This window comes from Moschus berezovskii, chromosome 16, assembly GCF_049115385.1.
Source record: "Moschus berezovskii isolate FMDL1 chromosome 16, NW_MosBer_1.0, whole genome shotgun sequence".
Taxonomy (NCBI): domain Eukaryota; kingdom Metazoa; phylum Chordata; class Mammalia; order Artiodactyla; family Moschidae; genus Moschus; species Moschus berezovskii.
Genome location: NC_142475.1, coordinates 49577763 through 49598642, shown reverse-complemented (window position 1 = coordinate 49598642; position 20880 = coordinate 49577763). Strand labels below are relative to the sequence as shown.

Here is a 20880-nt window from a genome sequence, read left to right as displayed (position 1 = left end):
TCAAGGATCGAACCTATGTCTCTTATGTCTCCTGCATTGGCAGGCGGGTTCTTTATACTGAGCCACCAGGCAAGCCCAGTGAGTGCTCAATAAATATTTGTTGTTCAAATAAAGAGAATTATTGTCATTCTAAAGGACGCATTGAAAAATATTAATTGAAGAATTGATGTGAGCACTGTCTCTTCCTTTTGGATAGTTGACAGCATCTTCCCCACACCCATGCTGGAATTCTTGGTCTTCTACCACTGAATCATCCCTTGTTCATTGCTCTGTTTTATAGTGAATGGCAGTGACATCAGCTTATCACCATTCATTCAAACTCAATACCTGAGTGACTCATTCTTCAGGCTGACTTGACCCTCTCCTCTCCAGGTCAGATCTGCTGTAGGAACTGATGTGTAAAGTCAGACCATTGCTTTGCACCCTCACTTAAAATAACCAGTATAGTTCAGTATTCTTGGAACAATTGAGCACAGCTTTTAACAGGGCAAATCAATTTCATTTCCTTAATGAAAATTATCATTGGCTTTGCACTCCATTTAAAGTAATATTCAGTCTACATATCTTAACTGACAAAAATCTGCAAGTTCTGTCATCTGCCTACCTCCTCAATTAGCATACTATTCCATCCTTGCTGACATTTGACAGCTCTTTTTTAAATAAACTTATATTTGAGTATGAAAAGTGAAAATGATGTCGTTCAGTCGTGTCCAACTCTTCATGACCCCATGGACTGTAGCCTACCAGGCTCCTCTGTCCATGGAATTTTCCAGGCAAGAATACTGGAGTGGGTTGCCATATCCTTCTCCAGGGGATCTTCCCGACTCAGGGATTGAATCTGGCTCTCCTGCATTCAGTTCAATTCAGTCGCTCAGTCGTATCCGACTCATTTCTATGCAAAGCAAAATATAACTTGTCAGCACTAAAATAAAGGTATTCCTTATTGTTGCTGAGAATATATCAGATGGATGGTTGGATATGAATGAAGAGATAAGAGCAATAAAAATGGGAAATATATTCAGTTCAGTCCAGTTCAGTCACTCAGTAGTGTCCGACTCTTCGCGATCCCATGAATCACAGAATGCCAGGCCTCCCTGTCCATTACCAACTCCCAGAGATCACTCAAACTTACCTCCATCGAGTTGGTGATGCCATCCAGCCATCTCATTCTCTGTCGTCCCCTTCTCCTCCCACCCCCAATCCCTCCCAGCATCAGAGTCTTTTCCAGTGAGTCAATTATTTGCCTGAGGTGGCCAAAGTATTGGAGCTTCAGCTTTAGCATCACTCCTTCCAATGAACACCCAGGACTGACTTGCTTTAAAATGGACTTATTGGATCTCCTTGCAGTCCAAGGGACTCTCAAGAGTCTTCTCCAGCACCATAGTTCTAAAGCATCAATTATTGGTGATCAGTTTTCTTCACAGTCCAACTCTCACATCCATACATGACCACGGGAAAAACCATAGCCTTGACTAGATGGACCTTGGTTGGCAAAGTAATGTCTCTGCTTTTTAATATACTATCAAGGTTGGTCATAACTTTCCTTCCCAGGAGTAAGCGTCTTTTAATTTCATGGCTGCAATCAGCATCTGCAGTGATTTTGGAGCCCAAAAAAATAAAGTCTGACACTGTTTCCACTGTTTTTCCATCTATTTCCCGTGAAGTGATGGGACCAGATGCCATGATCTTTGTTTTCTGAATGTTGAGCTTCAAGCCAACCTTTTCACTCTCCTGTTTCGCTTTCATCAAGAGGCTTTTGAGTCCCTCTTCACTTTCTGCCATAAGGGTAGTGTCATCTGCATATCTGAGGTTATTGATATTTCTCCCATATATGAAGCAGATAGATGTTTTCTGGAACGCTCTTGCTTTTTCCATGATCCAGAAGATGTTGGCAATTTGATATCTGGTGCCTCTGCCTTTTCTAAAACCTGCTTGAACATCTGGAAGTTCACAGTTCACGCATTGCTGAAGCCTGGCTTGGAGAATTTTGAGCATGAATTTACTAGCGTGTAAGATGAGTGCAATTGTGCGGTAGTTTGAGCATTCTTTGGCATTGCCTTTCTTTGGGATTGGAATGAAGACTGACCTTTTCCAGTCCTGTGGCCACTGCTGAGTTTTCCAAATTTGCTGGCATATTGAGTGCAGCACTTTCACAGCATCATCTTTCAAGATTTGAAATAGCTCAACTGGAATTCCATCACCTCCACTAGCTTTGTTCATAGAGATGCTGCCTAAGGCCCACTTGACTTCACGTTCCAAGATGTCTGGCTCTAGGTCAGTGATCACATTATCGTGACTATCTTGGTCGTGAAGATCTTTTTTGTACAGTTCTTCTGTGTATTCTTGCCACCTCTTCTTAATATCTTCTGCTTCTGTTCAGTTCAGTTCAGTTCAGTCGCTCAGTCGTGTCCAACTCCCCGCGACCCCATGAATCACAGCACGCCAGGCCTCCCTGTCCATCACCAACTCCCAGAGTTCACTCAAACTCATGTCCACAGAGTCAGTGATGCCACCCAGCCATCTCATTCTCGGTTGTCCCCTTCTCCTCCCACCCCCAACCTTTCCCAGCATCAGAGTCTTTTCCAGTGAGTCAACTCGTCGCATGAGGTGGCCAAAGTATTGCAGTTTCAGCTTTAGCATCAGTCCTTCAGGTGAACACCCAGGATCGACCTCCCTTAGAATGGACTGGTTGGATCTCCTTGCGGTACAAGGGACTCTCAAGAGTCTTCTCCAACACCACAGTTCAAATACATCAATTCTTCGGCGATCAGCTTTCTTCACAGTCCAACTCTCACATCCATACATGACCACGGGAAAAACCATAGCCTTGACTAAATGGACCTTGGTTGGCAAAGTAATGTCTCTGCTTTTTAATATATTACCAAGGTTGGTCATAACTTTCCTTCCAAGAAGTAAGCGTCTTTTTATTTCCTGGCTGCAATCAGCATCTCCAGTGGTTTTGGAGCCCAAAAAAGTAAAGTCTGACACTGTTTCCACTGTTTTTCCTTCTATTTCCCGTGAAGTGATGGGACCAGATGCCATGATCTTTGTTTTCTGAATGTTGAGCTTCAAGCCAACCTTTTCACTCTCCTCTTTCACTTTCATCAAGAGGCCTTTGAGTTCCTTTTCACTTTCTGCTATAAGGGTAGTGTCATCTGCATATCTGAGATTATTGATATTTCTCTAAGCAATCTTGATTCCAGCTTGTGCTTCTTCCAGCCCAGCGTTCCTCATGATGTACTCTGCATATAAGTTAAATAAGCAAGGTGAAAATATACAGCCTTGACGCACTCCTTTTCCTATTTGGAACAAGTCTGTTGTTCCATGTACAGTTCTGAATGTTACTTCCTGACCTGCATACAGGTTTCTCAAGAGGCAGGTCAGGTGGTCTGGTATTCCCATCTCTTTCAAAATTTTCCACAGTTTCTTGTGATCCACACAGTCAAAGGCTTTGGCATAGTCAATGAAGCAGAAATAGATGGTCTTCTGGAACTCTCTTGCTTTCTCCATGATCCAGTGGATGTTGGCAATTTGATCTCTGGTGCCTCTGCCTTTTCTAAAACCTGCTTGAACATCTGGGAGTTCACGGTTCACATATTGCCAAAGCCTGGCTTGGAGTATTTTGAGCATGACTTTACTAGCGTGTGAGATGAGTGCAATTGTGTGGTAGTTTGAGCATTCTTTGTCATTCCCTTTCTTTGGGATTGGAATGAAGACTGACCTTTTCCAGTCCTGTGGCCACTGCTGAGTTTTCCAAATTTGCTGGCATATTGAGTACAGCACTTTCACAGCATCATCTTTCAAGATTTTAAATAGCTCAACTGGAATTCCATCACCACCACTAGCTTTGTTCATAGTGATGCTTTCTAAGGCCCACTTGACTTCACATTCCAAGATGTCTGGCTCTAGGTCAGTGATCACGTTATCGTGACTATCTTGGTCGTGAAGATCTTTTTCGTACAGTTCTTCGATGTATTCTTGCCACCTCTTTTTAATATCTTCTGCTTCTGTTAGGTCCATACCATTTCTGTCCTTTATCGAGCCCATCTTTGCATGAAATGTTCCCTTGGAATCTCTAATTTTCTTGAAGAGATCTCTTGTTTTCCTACTCTGTTGTTTTCCTCTATTTCTTTGCATTGATCACTGAGGAAGGCTTTCTTATCTCTCCTTGCTATTCTTTGGAACTCTGCATTCAGATGCTTATATCTTTCCTTTTCTCCTTTGCTTTTCGCTTCTCTTCTTTTCACAGCTATTTGTAAGGCCTCCTCAGACAGCCATTTTGCTTTTTTGCATTTCTTTCCCATGGGGATGGTCTTGGTCCCTGTCTCCTGTACAATGTCACAAACCTCCGTTCAGAGTTCATCAGGCACTCTATCTATCAGATCTAGTCCCTTAAATCTATTTCTCACTTCCACTGTATAATCATAAGGGATTAGATTTAGCTCATATCTGAATGGTCTAGTGGTTTTCCCTACTTTCTTCACTTTAAGTCTGAATTTGGCAATAAGGATTTCATGATCTGAGCCATAGTCAGCTCCTGGTCTTGTTTTTGCTACCTGTATACAGCTTCTCCATCTTTGGCTGCAAAGAATATAATCAATCTGATTTCGGTGTTGACCATCTGGTGATGTCCACGTGTAGAGTCTTCTCTTGTGTTGTTGGAAGAGGGTGTTTGCTATGACCAGTGCGTTCTCTTGACAAAACTCTATTAGCCTTTGCCCTGTTTCATTCTGTGCTCCAAGGCCAAATTTGCCTGTTCCTCCAGGTGTTTCTTGACTTCCTACTTTTGTTAGGTCCACACTATTTCTGTCCTTTATCAAGCTCATATTTGCATGAAATATTCAGTAGATATAAATGTATGCTAATGGTATAAAATGAAAATTAAAAATAGCTGTGAGGTCATATATATTTATATATTTCATATATCTTGCGTATTATATATAGTTATAATAAAAACAGTAAACATATAAACCAGGGGTGATAAGTAGTGTCAAAGTATTCTAACTTCCTTGAAAAAGCTGAGATGAAGGGAAAATGCCAATTAATACTTAATGTAGCTAAGTCAAGTATTAATTTTATAATCTCTTCTGCTGCTGCTGCTAATTCGCTTTAGTCGTGTCTGACTCTGTGCGACCCCATAAACGGCAGTCGACCAGGCTCCCCCATCCCTGTTATTCTCCAGGCAAGAACACTGGTGTGGGTTGCCATTTCCTTCTCCAATGCATGAAAGTGAAAGGGAAAGAGAAGTCGCTCTGTTGTGTCCTACTCTTCACGACCCCACGTACTGCAGCCCACCAGGCTCCTCCGTTCATGGGATTTTCCAGGCAAGAGTACTGGAGTGGGTTGCCATTGCCTTCTCTGTTATAATCACTAGGTAATAACTAAAAGAATCTTAAACATGTATATAACTTTCAGACTAACAGGGAGAAAAGTAGAAAAATTTTCAATCAACTCAAAGAAAATAAGAGAAAAAATGAACATAATCTTAGAATAACTAGAAAGGTGATAGAAATAAGTTGGATGATTTTTTTCACAATTATTGTATAGCTGTAGTCATTAAGACATTGCAGTGATGGTATAAGATTGACAAATTGATTAATGAAATAAAATGTACTTCTAGAAATAGGCCGTATTTATATGGTTCCTTTGATTTATGACTCTTTTCGGATCGAATCAGAGTAAGGCCTTACTTACTAAGTAAGAAATGTCCAGTGAATCCATACCCAATTTGAAAATATCCTTGCCATGGAGACAAATGTCCTTTCCTTAGATCATCAGCTGCTAAAGGAAGTGCCAGGTGTACACTATGAAATTTCCTCCTGACTCTATTATGCTGAGCATCCTATCTTAGTTACACATTATTTATAAACAATAAAAGGCTAAAGTAAAGTAATTCTTACTCAACTGAGGGACGTCCTCCTTATGGTGACTTCTACATACATCTGCTACTTCCATCATGGCTTGATTTAATTATTTTATTTGAGTCAGGAAGTGCTTAATTATTTCTGCTGAGTATCACCTGTATTGTACTCTATGGAGATATTTTCAAGACTGTGGAAAGTCCTTCAGTTCAGTTCAGTCTCTCAGTTGTGTCCGACTCTTTGCTACCCCATGAACTGCAGCATGCCAGGCCTCCCTGTCCATCACAAACTCCTGGAGTTCACCCAAACCCATGTCCGTTGTGTTGGTGATGCCATCCAACCATCTCATCCTCTGTCGTCCCCTTCTCCTCCTGCCTGCAATCTTTCCCAGCATCAGGGTCTTTTCAAATGAGTCACTCTCCGCATCACGTGCCCAAAGTATTGGAGTTTCAGCGTCACCATCAGTCCTTCCAGTGAACACCCAGGCCTGATCTCCTTTAGGATGGACTGGTTGCAACTCCTTGCAGTCCAAGGGACTCTCAAGGGTCTTCTCCAACACCACAGTTCAAAAGCATCAATTCTTTGGCGCTCGGCTTTCTTTATAGTCCAACTCTCACATCCATATATGACTACTGGAAATACCATAGCCTTGACTAGATGGACCTTTGTTGACAAAGTAATGTCTCTGCTTTTTAATATGCTGTCTAGGTTGGTTATAGCTTTCCTTCCAAGGAGTAAACGCCTTTTAATTTCATGGCTGCAATCACCATCTGCAGTGATTTTGGAGCCCTACCTAATATCAAAATTGTTTCATTGACAGACTACTATATTGAATAATATAAATTCCTTAACTAAAAGTAGATCCATATATGCTAATATTTCTCACTGGAGACCTTGATGTTGGCATGGAAATTTAACTACAAGCTTGTATGTTTATGTGAAAACGTTTCAAAGTAGATACTAAATATTCAAAAATTAAATTAAATATGAAATCTACTATAGTATCTCTAATACAGAGATGTCTTCTAGGAGGGGTTAATAGGTATTAGATAAAATACTCCATCATTTGTCATCTGATGATTAGGTTTATTATTTACTTATAGAGAGCAGAGAGAATTTAGTGTCTAAAATTCAGCTCTAGAGTTTAGAATAATTATTTTTTAATTGTGGTATTTTCATTATTCTTAATCTTCATTACAAAACCACTCTTTTTTTTTTTAGCTCTCCATACCTTGATTATGTTCTGTAATATACCTGGTGAATTAGTTGCCTTTTATTTTGTATTACAATTGAGTATTATGTATCTAATTTTATATTAAATTATATTTAAGAAGGACCAAAGAACATTTCGAAATAGGGATGAAAGTTTCTTAGGTCTGTATGGTTGTGTTTGGATGTGTGGCTAAGATTGTTTGCGTTGGTGGGTTGTTGGTGAGGGGCAGGTAACCTGAAATGAGTAGAGAGTTAACACACACCTTAGTAAAAGTGCATATATCCTGGTTGGGTTGTGCATCTAGTATGAAGTCCTTTAATATGTTGTTGTTTGGTTACTAAGTCATAACTGAGTCTTTTGCAACCCCATGGACAGAGGAGCCTGGCGGCTACAGGCTCCTCTGTCCATGGGATTTCCCAGGCAAGAATACTGGAGTGGTTGCCCTTTCCTCCTCCAGGGGATCTTCCCAACCCAAGGATCGAACATGAATCTCCTGCATTGGCAGGCGGATTCTTTACTGCTGAGCCACCAGAGAAACCCCTGTTAATGTACAGTGAATAGTTAAATCTGTGTAAAATATTTGACATATGTGCATATCAGGCAGGGAATAACTGACACTTTTAAGCATTTATTTTCACATTCTTCCTTGCCTGTTGAGCTCAGCCTTCCAGGGAAATCTTAGTTCTCATTGTGAATGAGAAGGTTTAGGGCAGGCCTGGGCATGGTCCTGAGGTGGAGGAAGGATGACTAACCAGAGGACAGTCTGAGTTCTGTGAGCAGAAGAGTCCAACTGAAAACATCAAATAGACATCTGTCTCACTTTACATGAAAACTTAGTGCTGCATTGGAACCCGTTTCCTGCCAAAGGCAAAACCATAACAGTTTAGAGGTGTAATGAAGCAGAAAAAAAATGTCCTCCATTCTACTTCTGTTTAGAAAAATGGAATGAGAAACAAGGCAAGGGCTCTGGTGGGGGAAGAAACCAGTTGGGATTCTATCAATTGGGAATCCTGACATTAATTTAAAATAAGCGTGTTTCATAAAGTATTTTGGAGACAGCTCATTTTCAAGTATTCTCTCATTCATCTGTTGATAATTCAATGCCCATTAACTGCCTATTTATGAAAAACAGGTGTTGGTGGAGAGGGTGAGTGTCTGGAAGATTGTGATCTCTTGTTAATTTTTAATAGGACCTAAAACAAAGATCATGGCATCTGGTCCCATCACTTCATGGGAAGTGGGGAAACAGTGGAAACAGTATCAGACTTTATTTTTTTGGGCTCCAAAATCACTGCGGATGCTGATTGCAGCCAGGAAATTAAAAGACACTTACTCCTTGGAAGGAAAGTTATGACCAACCTTGATAGTATATTAAAAAGCAGAGACATTACTTTGCCAACCAAGGTCCATCTAGTCAAGGCTATGGTTTTTCCCGTGGTCATGTATGGATGTGAGAGTTGGACTGTGAAGAAAGCTGATCACCGAAGAATTGATGCTTTTGAACTGTGGTGCTGGAGAAGACTCTTGAGAGTCCCTTGGACTGCAGGGAGATCCAACCAGTCCATTCTAAAGGAGATTGATCCTGGGTGTTCATTGGAAGGACTGATGCTAAAGCTGAAGTTCCAATACTTTGGCCACCTCATGCGACGAGTTGACTCACTGGAAAAGACTCTGATGCTGAGAGGTATTGGGGGCGGGAAGAGAAGGGGATGACAGAATGAGATGGCTGGATGGCATCACCGACTCTGTGGACATGAGTTTGAGTGAACTCCGGGAGTTGGTGATGGACAGGGAGGCCTGGCGTGCTGTGATTCATGGGGTCGGGAAGAGTTGGTCACGACTGAGCGACTGAACTGAACTGAATTAAAAAGAGAAAATTGAAACATATGCAGATTTAGAATAAATTAATTCAGTCATCAGATCTTAGTGCCAGTTTTGAACTAAAATATCCTGAAGATGGTAATGTGCCACATGCCAATTAATATTTAAGATAATTATGGGTATTGAGTAAAAAATACATTTGATTGACATCGTCTCCATTATTAGGCTTCGTGTGTGGTGCTAGTGGTAAAGAATCCACCTGCCAATGCAGGAGACATATGAAATGTAGGTTTGATCCCTGGGTCGGAAGATCCCCCGGAGGGGGAAATGGCAACCTGCTCCAGTATTCTTGCCTGGAAAGTTCCATGGACAGAGAAACCTAGCAGGTTATAGTCCATGGAGTTGCAAAGAGTTGGACATGACTAAGCATGCTTGCATGCACATTTCCGTTATTACTGGAGTGTAATATCATTTATGTTTATTGATTTAACAAAAAATACTGTATAATGAGAAAGTCCTGAGATTTTGGAAATGGTTTTAAATTTATTTCCTGATAACTTTCTACTGAGGCTAGGACTTCTTTCTCAGGAAATGAAGTAGAAGTAACTAATTCCCAAGTAAGTAATTAAGTAAATAAGTAATGTTTTAGGCATAATGCCGTGCTCTGTGTTTGCTGTGGGACCTGGAGCTAAGATTCTTAACCTAGAATCATTGAAACCTTAGAGTGTCAGCCCTTAGGTGGGTAAATATCCAGGAACATTATGTAAAATTTGATGTTTGTGTGTATACACGTGCTTTTGGTTTTTTAACCAAGAGATTCCATAGTTTTCATCAAATGAAATGAATCTATTATTAAAATTATTTATACTGGGTCATGATTACTTGTTGCCTTAACTGTTCACTTATTTAATAATAAATGACTGTGATGAGCTACCAACTTACTCATGGTTTTGCTTTTATCTAGTGGACATTCAAACTAAAATGCATTTTGAGATAGTCATTTCTGCTGTTAATTGATAGTTAGCATTCATTCTCCAGTTTTTAAATTATGACCATGTTCTATATAGTACAAGCCATAACTTCCATGTATTTACATAATATATAATACAAATTTATGCTCAGTAATTACTTAATGATTTATGTTCTCTAGATTGTTTTTCAACATTTTAAAAATAATATTATCTTCCTATATATTTATATTTTTTAAATGATCAACATTTTAAAAATAATATTATCTTCCTATATATTTATATTTTTTAAATGATATATTTTAATAGGTAACAGAATTATAATTATCAAAGAAGGAAGCATATCAATTCAGAGGCTGTCTCAATATAGTATATTCAAGATTAAAGACTGAAGTTTATAATAAACTGTATTAAGAAAACATTTATTGTTTTTAATAATCAGAAAAAATAAGTCCAATAAAATGATGCAATTTGCATATTGTATCAAAGCATATGCTACAAAACATATGATAAAATGGAAATAGTAGTAGTAATAATAAATGTATACATATATAAAATAATATATACATACATAAAAAAATAGTAAACTTGAAAATATTCGCTAACACCACTTTTGGACATATCATTAAGGGGGTTTTGGTTAGGAAAATAGAAGCCAGTCTGTATCTGGGTCATATAGGTTTTAATACAGATGAATGGGTAAAGAAGATGTGGCACATATATACAATGGAATATTACTCAGTCATCAGAAGGAACGAAATTCAGTCATTGTCATTTTGTGAATGAACCTAGAGCCTGTCATACAGAGCGAAGTAAATCAGAAAGAGAAAAACAAATATCATATATTAACGTATATATATGGAATCTAGAAAAATGGTACTGATGAACCTATTTGCAGGGCAGGAGAAGAGGCGCAAACGTAGAGAATGAACTTATGGACATAGAAGTGCAGAGAAGAGTCGGGGACGAATTGAGAGAGTGGCATTGACGTATATACACTACCACGGGTAAAACAGATAGCTCTTGGGAAGCTGCTGTATAGCACAGGGAGCTCAGCTCGGTGCTCTGTGATGACCTAGAGGGGTGGGATGGAGGAGGATGAAGGGAGGCTCAGGAGAGAGGGGAAATATGGATACGTATGCTGATTAGCGTTGTTCTACAGCAGAAACTAACACAACATTGTAAAGTGATTATATTCCAAAGCATGTGGTGTGCTCAGTCCTTGAGTCATGTCCAACTCTTTGTGACCCCATGGACTGTAGCCTGCCAGGGTCTTTTGTCCATGGGCTTTCCCAGGCAAGAATAGTACTGGAGTGGGTTTCCATTTCCTTCTCCAGGAGATCTTCCCAGCCAAGGACTGAACCTGTGTTTATTGCATTGGCAGGTGGGTTCTTTACTGCTGAACCACCAGGGAAGCCCTATATTCCAATAAAAAAATATGTAAAAAAATAAAATAAAGACAGTATAGGGACACTTTAATTTACTTTAAAAGGAAAAAAAAAAAAAGCCCAGAAACTTTCCATCTAACTTGAAAATTAAAAAAAGGAAAAAAAAAGGCTGGTAAGATCTTGTGCTTTTTTCTTTTTTTAACTTAAAAGTTATACGGAAAGTTTCTGAATTTAAGGTCAAGTCCTGTTATCTGACCTAATTTTGCTTTATCAGAGTAAAGCAAAGGCCTTCTGTGACGAGAGTAGTCTAGTTGGTCTTTCTATTTATTTTTCTCTTTATTTTCTCATTGCTTTTATAATGTATGAAAGAAAGTGAAAGTGAAGTCGCTCAGTCACGTCCCACTCTTTGTGACGCCATGGACAGTAGCCTGCACCAGGCTCCTCCGTCCTTGGGATTTTCTTGGCAAGAATACTGGAGTGGGTTGCCATTTCCTTGTCCAGGGAATCTTCCCGACCCAGGGATCGAACCCAGGTCTCCCATATTGTAGACAGACACTTTTTCTACAGAAGCAAAACCTAAAATGATTTAACTTATGTTCCACTGATGTGTAGTTGGGTTTTAATTGAACCCTGCCTTGCTTTACCACATAGAGGAATGACCTCCTAAGTTATAGCTGTAATAACTGCAATTTTAAATAACAGAAGTAAAGAAGACCTGTGCCAACTGATTGCTTCCCTACTTTTTAGAATCTGAAAACATGTGATATTCATTTGTCTGACAAATATGTTGCTTCACAATGTGTTTGTGGTAGAAGTGCTTTGCTCTTTTTAGTTCTAACTTTATGTTCAGTCTGCACAGTTTTGAGATACCTTGAACTATTTTATCCATGTCTCTGAGATCAACTTGTAATCTTGTCATCTACAAAATCCATTTAGCCTCTAATCAGACAAATCCATGTGTTCCTGGACTGTTATAAATGTCAACAAATATCTCTTGAGATATGACAGCAGTTTCTTGTGTAGCAGTTCATTGTTTATTAGGACAATAAGGGACTTTAGTTCTAATAGTTCAGTCACTCAGTCATGTCCAACTCTTTGTGACCCCATGGACTGCAGCACGCCAGGCCTCCCTGTCCATCAGCAACTCCCGGAGCTTACTCAGCGTCAGGTCCAGCAAGTCGGTGATGCCATCCAACCATCTCATCCTCTGTCATCCCCTGGGTTCGATACACCAAATGTTCATTCATTCATTTAACACCAGCTCTGAGCCCTGTAGGATCTAGGCCCTAAGGAGAGAGCAGCGATCAGATCAGCTGGTCCTTGGGTCTTGGTGCTGCAGTCGGGGAGGGAGACAGTCACAGACTGAACAGGGTTATGAAGTGAGAGGAGTCAGGCGAGCGCTGAATGCCGCAGTGAGAGACGGTGAAGATCGGTTAGGGCAAACGCTGTAAGGTGTCCTCGGAGACTGAACGGTGACAACGCGCAAAATTCTCCACGCCAGGCTTCAGCAACACGTGCACCGTGAACTTCCCGATGTTCATGCTGGTTCTAGAAAAGGCAGAGGCACCAGAGATCAAATTGCCAACATCCGCTGGATCATGGAGAGAGCAAGAGAGTTCCAGAAAAACATCTATTTCTGCTTCATTGACTATGCTAAAGCCTTTGACTGTGTGGATCACAGTAAACTGTGGAAAATTCTGAAAGAGATGGGAATACCAGACCACCTGACCTGCCTCTTGAGAAACCTGTATGCAGGTCAGGAAGCAACAGTCAGAACTGTACATGGAACAACAGACTGGCTCCAAATAGGAAAAGGAGTACGTCAAGGTTGTATATTGTCACCCTGCTTATTTAACGTATATGTAGAGTACATCATGAGGAACGCTGGGCTGGAAGAAGCACAAGCTGGAATCAAGATTGCTGGGAGAAATAGCAATAACCTCAGATATGCAGATGACACCACCCTTCTGGCAGAAAGTGAAGAGGAACTCAAAGGCCTCTTGATGAAAGTGAAAGAGGAGAGTGAAAAAGTTGGCTTAAATCTCAACATTCAGAAAACGAAGATCATGGCATCTGGTCCCATTGCTTCATGGCAAGTAGATGGGGAAACAGTGGAAACAGTTTAGTTCAGTTCAGTCACTCAGTCATGTCCAACTCTTTGTGACCCATGAACTGCAGCACACCAGGCCTCCCTGTCCATCACCAACTCCCGGAGTCCACCCAAACTCATGTCCATTGGGTCGGTGATGCCATCCAACGATCTCATCCTCTGTCATCCCCTGCTCTTCCTGCCCTCCATCTTTGCCAGCATCAGGGTCTTTTCAAATGAGTCAGCTTTTTGCATGAGGTGGCCAAAGTTTTGGAGATTCAGCTTCAATATAGTCCTTCCAATCAACACCCAGACCTGATCTCCTTTAGGATGGACTGGTTGGATCTCCTTGCAGTCCAAGGGACTCTCAAGAGTCTTCTCCAACACCACAGTTCAAAAGCATCAATTCTTTAGCCCTCAGCTTTCTTTATAGTCCAACTCTCACATCCATACATGTGAGATGTGGAAAAACCATAGCCTTGACTAGATGGACCTTTGTTGGCAAAGTAATATCTCTGCTTTTTTAATATGCTATCTAGGTTGGTCCTAACTTTCCTTCCAAGGAGTAAGCGTCTTTTAATTTCATGGCTGCAGTCACCAGCTGCAGTGATTTTGGAGCCCACAAAAATAAAGTCAGCCACTGTTTCCAATGTTTCCCCATCTATTTGCCATGAAATGATGGGACCTGATGACATGATCTTAGTTTTCTGAATGTTGAGCTTTAAGCCAACATTTTCACTCTCCTCTTTCACTTTCATCAAGAGGCTCTTTAGTTCCTCTTCACTTTCTGCCATAAGGGTGGTGTCATCTGCATATCTGAGATTATTGATATTTCTCCCTGCAATCTTGATTCCAGCTTGTGCTTCCTCTAGCCCAGTGTTTCTCATGATGTACTCTGGAAACAGTGGCTGACTTTATTTTTGGGGGCTCCAAAATCACTGCAGGTGGTGATTGCAGCCATGAAATTAAAAGACGCTTGCTTCTTGAAAGGAAAGTTTTGACCAACCTACGCAGCATATTAAAAAACAGAGACATTACTTTGTCAACAAAGGTCCGTCTAGTCAAGGCTATGGGTTTTCCAGTAGTCATGTATGGATGTGAGAGTTGGACTATAAAGAAAGCTGAGGGCTGAAGAATTGATGCTTTTGAATTGTGGTGTTGGAGAAGACTCTTGAGAGTCCCTTGGACTGCAAGGAGATCCAACCAGTCTATCCTTAAGGAGATCAGGCCTGGGTGTTGATTGGAAGGACTGATGTTGAAGCTGAAACTCCAAAACTTTGGCCACCTGATGTGAAGAGCTGACTCATTTGAAAAGACCCTGATGCTTGAAAGGATTGAGGGCAGGAGGAGAAGGGGATGACAGAGGATGAGATTGTTGGATGGCATCACCGACTTAATGAACATGGGTTTGGGTGGACTCTGGGAGCTGGTGATGGACAGGGAGGCCTGGTGTGCTGCGGTTCGTGGATCGCAAAGAGTCGGACATGACTGAGAGACTGAACTGAACTGATGACAAGCCAGCCATCTGAACATCCCAGAAAAGAACATTCAAGGCAGACGAAATAGGCCACCAACAAAAAAGACAATGGGGTTGGAAATTTCCAGTATCCCTTCCATCAGCATCGCTAATACTTGATACACACTGTATCACTAGAGCCACTGCTTCTCACATAATCTGAACTTTAAAAATGACAATTGACAGACTAGAATTCTGAGCTAAACCCAACAAGATAAAATGTGACTAATAAGAATCTAAAGTAGTGCATGCAGGTTCATAATCCCAGTTACACAGCTTGAAATGATGTTCAGTTGGCTTGGCAGCTGTTGATAAAAGAACAGTCTGGGGATTCTAATTAACCACAAGTTGGAGCTTGCTCTTGCCATTTCTGACCGGTTAAAGCAATGTGTAGATATTACCCTTAGGCAGACTTCTCCCCAGTTTAAAGCATCATTAGAGCGGTCTAAAAATGGAACTCTCCATTGCTTCCCTTGTTAAAAAAAAAAAAAGCCGGAAAGAAAGAATAACTTTCAGACCTTTTGAAAAAAGAAACTTCTGTTAAAGAACCAGTTTAAAACATTTTTCGGTTTCTGTGAAGCTGTGACTTGTTACTGGTTTCTTTCATTCCAACATTTTCTTCATTTCGGGATATTTATGTATAGTTAAGAAAGAAAAATGACATTGGTATATAAGTCATATAATGAGGTCTATTGAAAATTTGATGTACAATGGCATCTCTCAAAATAGTAATCTGAAACTTCTTTGACTGTAATTTTTCAAAAGAACTGAAACTTCCAGTATGTTTTGGACAAATAAAATATTAAAACTCCAAATATGTCTTGGCTATGTATTAGCCATGTAATGTAGACAATTTACTTTCCTCAAAATGAGACCAATAGCTTGTACCTGCCTGAAAAGATTGTTGTGAGGATTAAATTAGTTGTTGTGTATAGAGCAAGTAAAGCAATGCCTAGTAAGATTAAGTGATGTGTATGTGTTTGCTGTTATTATTAGATGTAAACATATGCTCTACTCTGCCTTCAGGAATTGATGACCAAGTTAATAACTGAGACACCTGACCAGCCAATCCCATTTCTCATTGACCATCTTCAGTCAAAACAAGGAAACCGTGGGCAACTTCAACGAACCTTATCTGGATCTGCAGCTCTCTGGGCAGAAAGTGAAGCATTAGGTAAATGAAAAGATATATTTTACAGTTAATGTTAATACACTTAATGTAAAATTTATGAAAGTCTTTCTTTTTATAACAAGTAAATCTAGATTGTTACCTAGGGTTTCATGTATTCATTGGTATTCACCCATATGCTAGAACTTGTCAAAACGTATTCTCTAATTTGAATATATTGTTATTTATTAGGCTTCCAAACATGAGAATCTTTGTATTTAATTTGAATAGAAGTAAGATTCAGATTTGCATGGAAAGTTTTCATTTCTTATGAGTTCAAACTAATTATTTTAAACTTTAGTTATTCTTTTTTTATGAGGAATTTGAATTAAGTGCTTATAGCTCCTCTGGGCAAAAAGGTAAACAATACATTTCTAGAGTTACCTTTTCTGTAGCCCAAATAGATAATTATTCTCTTTTTCCCTCAGTTCTAATTTTACCTTATGTTGTAAGTTCAACTTGATTTATTTACTGTAAACAGTGGGGAACCAGCCTTACCTCTCCAGTAAGCACTAACGAGATAATTGGGTAGACTTGTCTTTGATTTTTATTTGTAAAATGTGTGTCTGATAGCTTATTTCTTTTACACACTGGTCTGTTTGGTGTTTACTTCTGAACCCAAATCCCACCCCCAAACCTGTGGCTTGAGTAGCTAACTCCTCACTTGACTCCCATGATATCTGACTGACTGGATTCCAAATGCTTTCTAGGGATAGCACCATTGCTTCTCTTCTCTTCATGCCCTCTGGGATCCCATGAAAGGATTTTGGTTCTCTTTGGCTGTATTCTCACGTTGGTGCTTTAAGTGGATAGGGGATAGGGTATTCTCTGCAGAATGTAGATAACTCTGGTGTTAGTTATCTATACAGAAGTTCTCTGCTTCATACAGGAAACCAGAATATGAGCTTTTGGTATAATAAGAGGGAACTCTTGGTTTTCTTGGTCACTTTCTTAGGGTTAGATTCTTAGCAAGGTGAGTATTAGGCATAGGCTCTGGTTTGAAGGTGCAAAGAGGAATCCATTCTTATGAAGGTGGACCAGATAAACATCCATGAGCCCATTAAAACTCATAGGAACCCATATTTCTAAGTTATCATGTCTGGAGAGACAATAGTGTATTAATTTCTATAGCATTAATCAACACACATTTAATACCTCCCATTTACCACAAGTCAAAAGTCTGTGGAGGGTTTAAGCAGATCTTCTGTTTCATCACACAAAGCTACAGATGAGGATGTTGGCCAGGTTGTATCTTCATCCGGAGGCTGGAATAAGAAAGAATCTGCATCCGAATTCATTCAGGTTGTTGGCAGAATTAGTTTCCTTGCAACTATATGACTGAAGTCCCCGTTTTCTTGCTGGGTCTCAGTCAGCAGCTGCTCTGAACAAATAGGTACAACCCACAGTTCTTTGCCACATAGCTCTTGCATTGTGGCAGCTTATTTCTTTTTGTTTCCTGAGAGAGAATTTGTTGTTGTTGTTGTTCAGTTGCTAAGCAAGCTCAGTTTGCTAAGTTGCTAAGTTGTATCCAAATCTTTGGAACCCCATGGACTGCAGCATGCCAGGCGTCCCTGTCCTTCGCTATCTTCCAGAGTTTGCTCAGATTCATGTTCATTGAGTCGGTGATGCTGTCTAACCATCTCATTCTGTCATCTGCTCTTCCTTTTGCCTTTAATTTTTCCCAGCAACTGGACCTTTTCCAGTGAGTTGGCTCTTCACATCAGGTGACCAAAGTATTGGTGCTTCAGCTTTGGCATCAGTCCTTCTGATGACTTCAGGGTTGACTTTCTTTTAGGATTGACTGGTTTGATCTCTTTGCTGTCCAAGGGACTCTCAAGAGTCTTCTCCAGCACCACGGTTCAGAAGCATCAATTCTTCAGCACTCAGCCTTCTTACATTTATTTATTTTTGAACTTTTGATTTTGTATTGGAGTATAGCCAGTTAGCAATGTTGTGATAATTTCAGGCCAATAGTGAAGGGACTTAGCCATACATATACATGGATCCATTCTCCCCAAACCCCCATCCTCCCCCTCATTAGACTGCCGCATAACGTTCAGCAGAGTTCTGTACACTATACAGTAGGTCCTTGTTGGTTGTCCATTTAAAATGTAGCAGGCTTATTTCTGTAATAAGGAAGAGAATTTCTTAGAGTAAGGTTTACTAAGATGGAATCTTATAATACAATGTATATAGTGAAGATCGTGAATGGAGGTAGTGAAGGACAGGGAAGCCTGGTGTGCTGCTGTTCACGTCCAACAAAGAGTTGGACACGACTGAGTGACTGAACAACAACAAAATAAAGAGGGGAACACAGGACTAAAATTCATCCAGCTTCTTTGGATGAACTTGAATTTCTTGGGGCATCTTAGTAGGTAATTCCAGCAGGCTGTTGGATATGAGTCTAAAACTCTAGATGGGTTAAGACAGAAGTTTCAGGAATAGCATTCAGCATTGTGCACATTAAAATTACGAGAATGGAAGAAGTTGTGCTTAAATTTAGAGTAGGAGCTGGACTGGGATAAGGCAAGTGTGAGATGATATCTTTCATCTGTGTTTTGCCAGTTTTTTAATAAGTGAAATTGTTTGAGTTTTGGGTAATAAATTGGGGAAATTGAAGTGAATGATAATGATTGTGAAGTCCCCCTGGGGGAATAAAAAGAGACTTGGCAAAGGAAAATAAAAAAGACTGAAGCAGTCCAGGGGCTTATCTAAAATTCAAGACATGAAGTAATAATCATGGAAATTATGGGCAGGATTGTGGTTTTCCCCCCACAGTGCCCAGAAGTGCTAGGAGGAAGGGGAGAAAAGCAGTTTGAGAGACTGATGAGAACTGTGGATGTACAGCAGTGAGGATGAAGGGCGGACGGACCGTTTTATGAAGGCGTTGAGGATGTCTGTCGGTAAATTGTACAAGTGATCAAAGCATGTGGCCCCGTGTAAGAGGGAGGGAACAAGGAAACTGTCTAGACATAAAAAGCAGATCAGAGAACTAAGAATCTTTAAGAGGCCAATGTAAGGGGAGGTATGGTGAAATATGAAAGATCGAGAAGACCAGGGAAATTGTGATGTTTGGGACCAAGACTTGTGAGGGGAAATGATTCCAGATGATGAGAAAGTCTTGTGGGTGGCCTGAGTTTGTGGGCTCTGAAGTTCAGGGAAGTGAAGTTCTTTAGGGTTTGAGAGGACAGTGAAGTGTGAGACTCAATACATGGCTTGTTTAAGAAATTAAGAGGTCACCAGGGTTTCATTCTGGTTGTTGAAGGGTAACTGTGCCAGTGTCTTGAGTAGGGCTGCAAGAGTAATCAGGAGCAGAAAGATGGGGTGATGAAGAGTGGTGAGCAGTATAGACACACAGCACTTACCACAGGAGAGGAGAAACTTTCAGCTCAACCTGGATGGACCACATTTGTTTTTCTCTTTCTGACTTACTTCACTCTGTGTGACAGACTGTAGGTCTACCCACATCTCTACAAATGACCCAGTTTCGTTCCTTTTTATGGCTGAGTAATATTCCATCGCAAAGAGTCAGACACGACTGAGTGACTGAACTGAACTGAATATTCCATCGTGTGTATGTACCACATCTTTATCCATTCTTCTGTCGTTGGACATTTAGGTTGTTTCCTTGTCCTAGCTGCTATATATGTGGAATCTAGAAAAATGGTACAGATGAACCTATTTCCAGGGCAGGAATAGACATGCAGGTATAGATAATGGACTTGTGGACACAGTAGGGAAGGGGAGGGTGGGATGAATTGGGAGATTAGGATTGACATGTATACACTACCATGTATAAAATAGAGAGCTAGTGGAAAGCTGCTGTGTAGCACAGGGAGCTCAGCTTGGTGGTCTGAGATGACTTGAGAGTGGGATGGGGGATGAAGGTGGGAGGTAGGTCCAAGAGGGAGGGGATACATGTATACACATAGCTGATTCTCTTCATTGGACAGCAGAAAGTAACACAGCATTGTAAAGCAATTACACTCCAAAACAAACAAACAAAGCAAAACAAAAAAACACCATGAATGGACCAGAAAACCCCAGGCTATGGCAGGTGACACGTGAGGAGGGGATGGACACCTTTCATTCCAAGAAACTGCAGAGGAGGGAGCACTCTTGTGGAAAGAATGATGTGGCTCTTCTCTTGAAGGAGAGGATTTGAAGCCAGAGGACTGTTGCTTACCATGGAATGTATGCCCCAGAAGGTTAAGAGGAAAGATTTTAGAGGGGAGGATATGGCAGGAGGGAGAAGGAAAGCAGAGACTAATTCTTGGATACAAGTATTAGCAGAAGAGGTGATAATTCAGGTGACAGTAAATAGTGCCAGTTTAAACTTTTAATTGTTATTTTGAATTATTTCTTTTGGTGCTTGTTATAATTAGTTAGAAAAGATCTCAATATTCAAATTATTTAGGTTAATACTTTTTGAAACTATCTGAAGGTGCTCGCTTTTTGTGTTTAAATTTATCTAGCATCTTGGGGACTTAACATGTTCTCAGAAGTTTGTCTTTTAATGTCTAGGAGAAAGTTGAAAGCAACCTTATTGTTACTTATTCTTAGATGCTCTATTATTAAACACTTATGGGATTTGTTTTTTTTTTTTCTCTTTATTTCTGATATTCAAAAGTTTTACTGGGAAAACATCTGGATGTTTACCTCTTTTCTTATTTTTCATTTTATCCAGTGAATCCTTTCAATTAGCAAACCTGCATCTTTATCCTAGAACAGTTGTCTTCTTGTGTAGTTAATGCTTCTATTATATTTATTTTGATTTCTTCAGAAAAATCAGCTATGTGTAAATTGTTTTCTTTACTTTATTGATAACTTCTAGGGATGTTTGTCAAGTGTGTTCT

At 40.1% G+C, this 20880-nt stretch overlaps 1 protein-coding gene across 2 annotated transcripts in view; it reads left to right on the top strand.

Moving 5' to 3' along the window:
* Nucleotides 1–20880, top strand: part of C16H8orf34 (chromosome 16 C8orf34 homolog) — a 372567-nt gene that overhangs the window by 56295 nt on the left and 295392 nt on the right. For both annotated transcript variants that reach the window (XM_055432500.2, XM_088844611.1), the window contains exon 2: nucleotides 15883–16030. In XM_055432500.2, the coding sequence (XP_055288475.2) occupies nucleotides 15883–16030 (148 nt within the window). The remainder of the gene's footprint in view (nucleotides 1–15882; nucleotides 16031–20880) is intronic.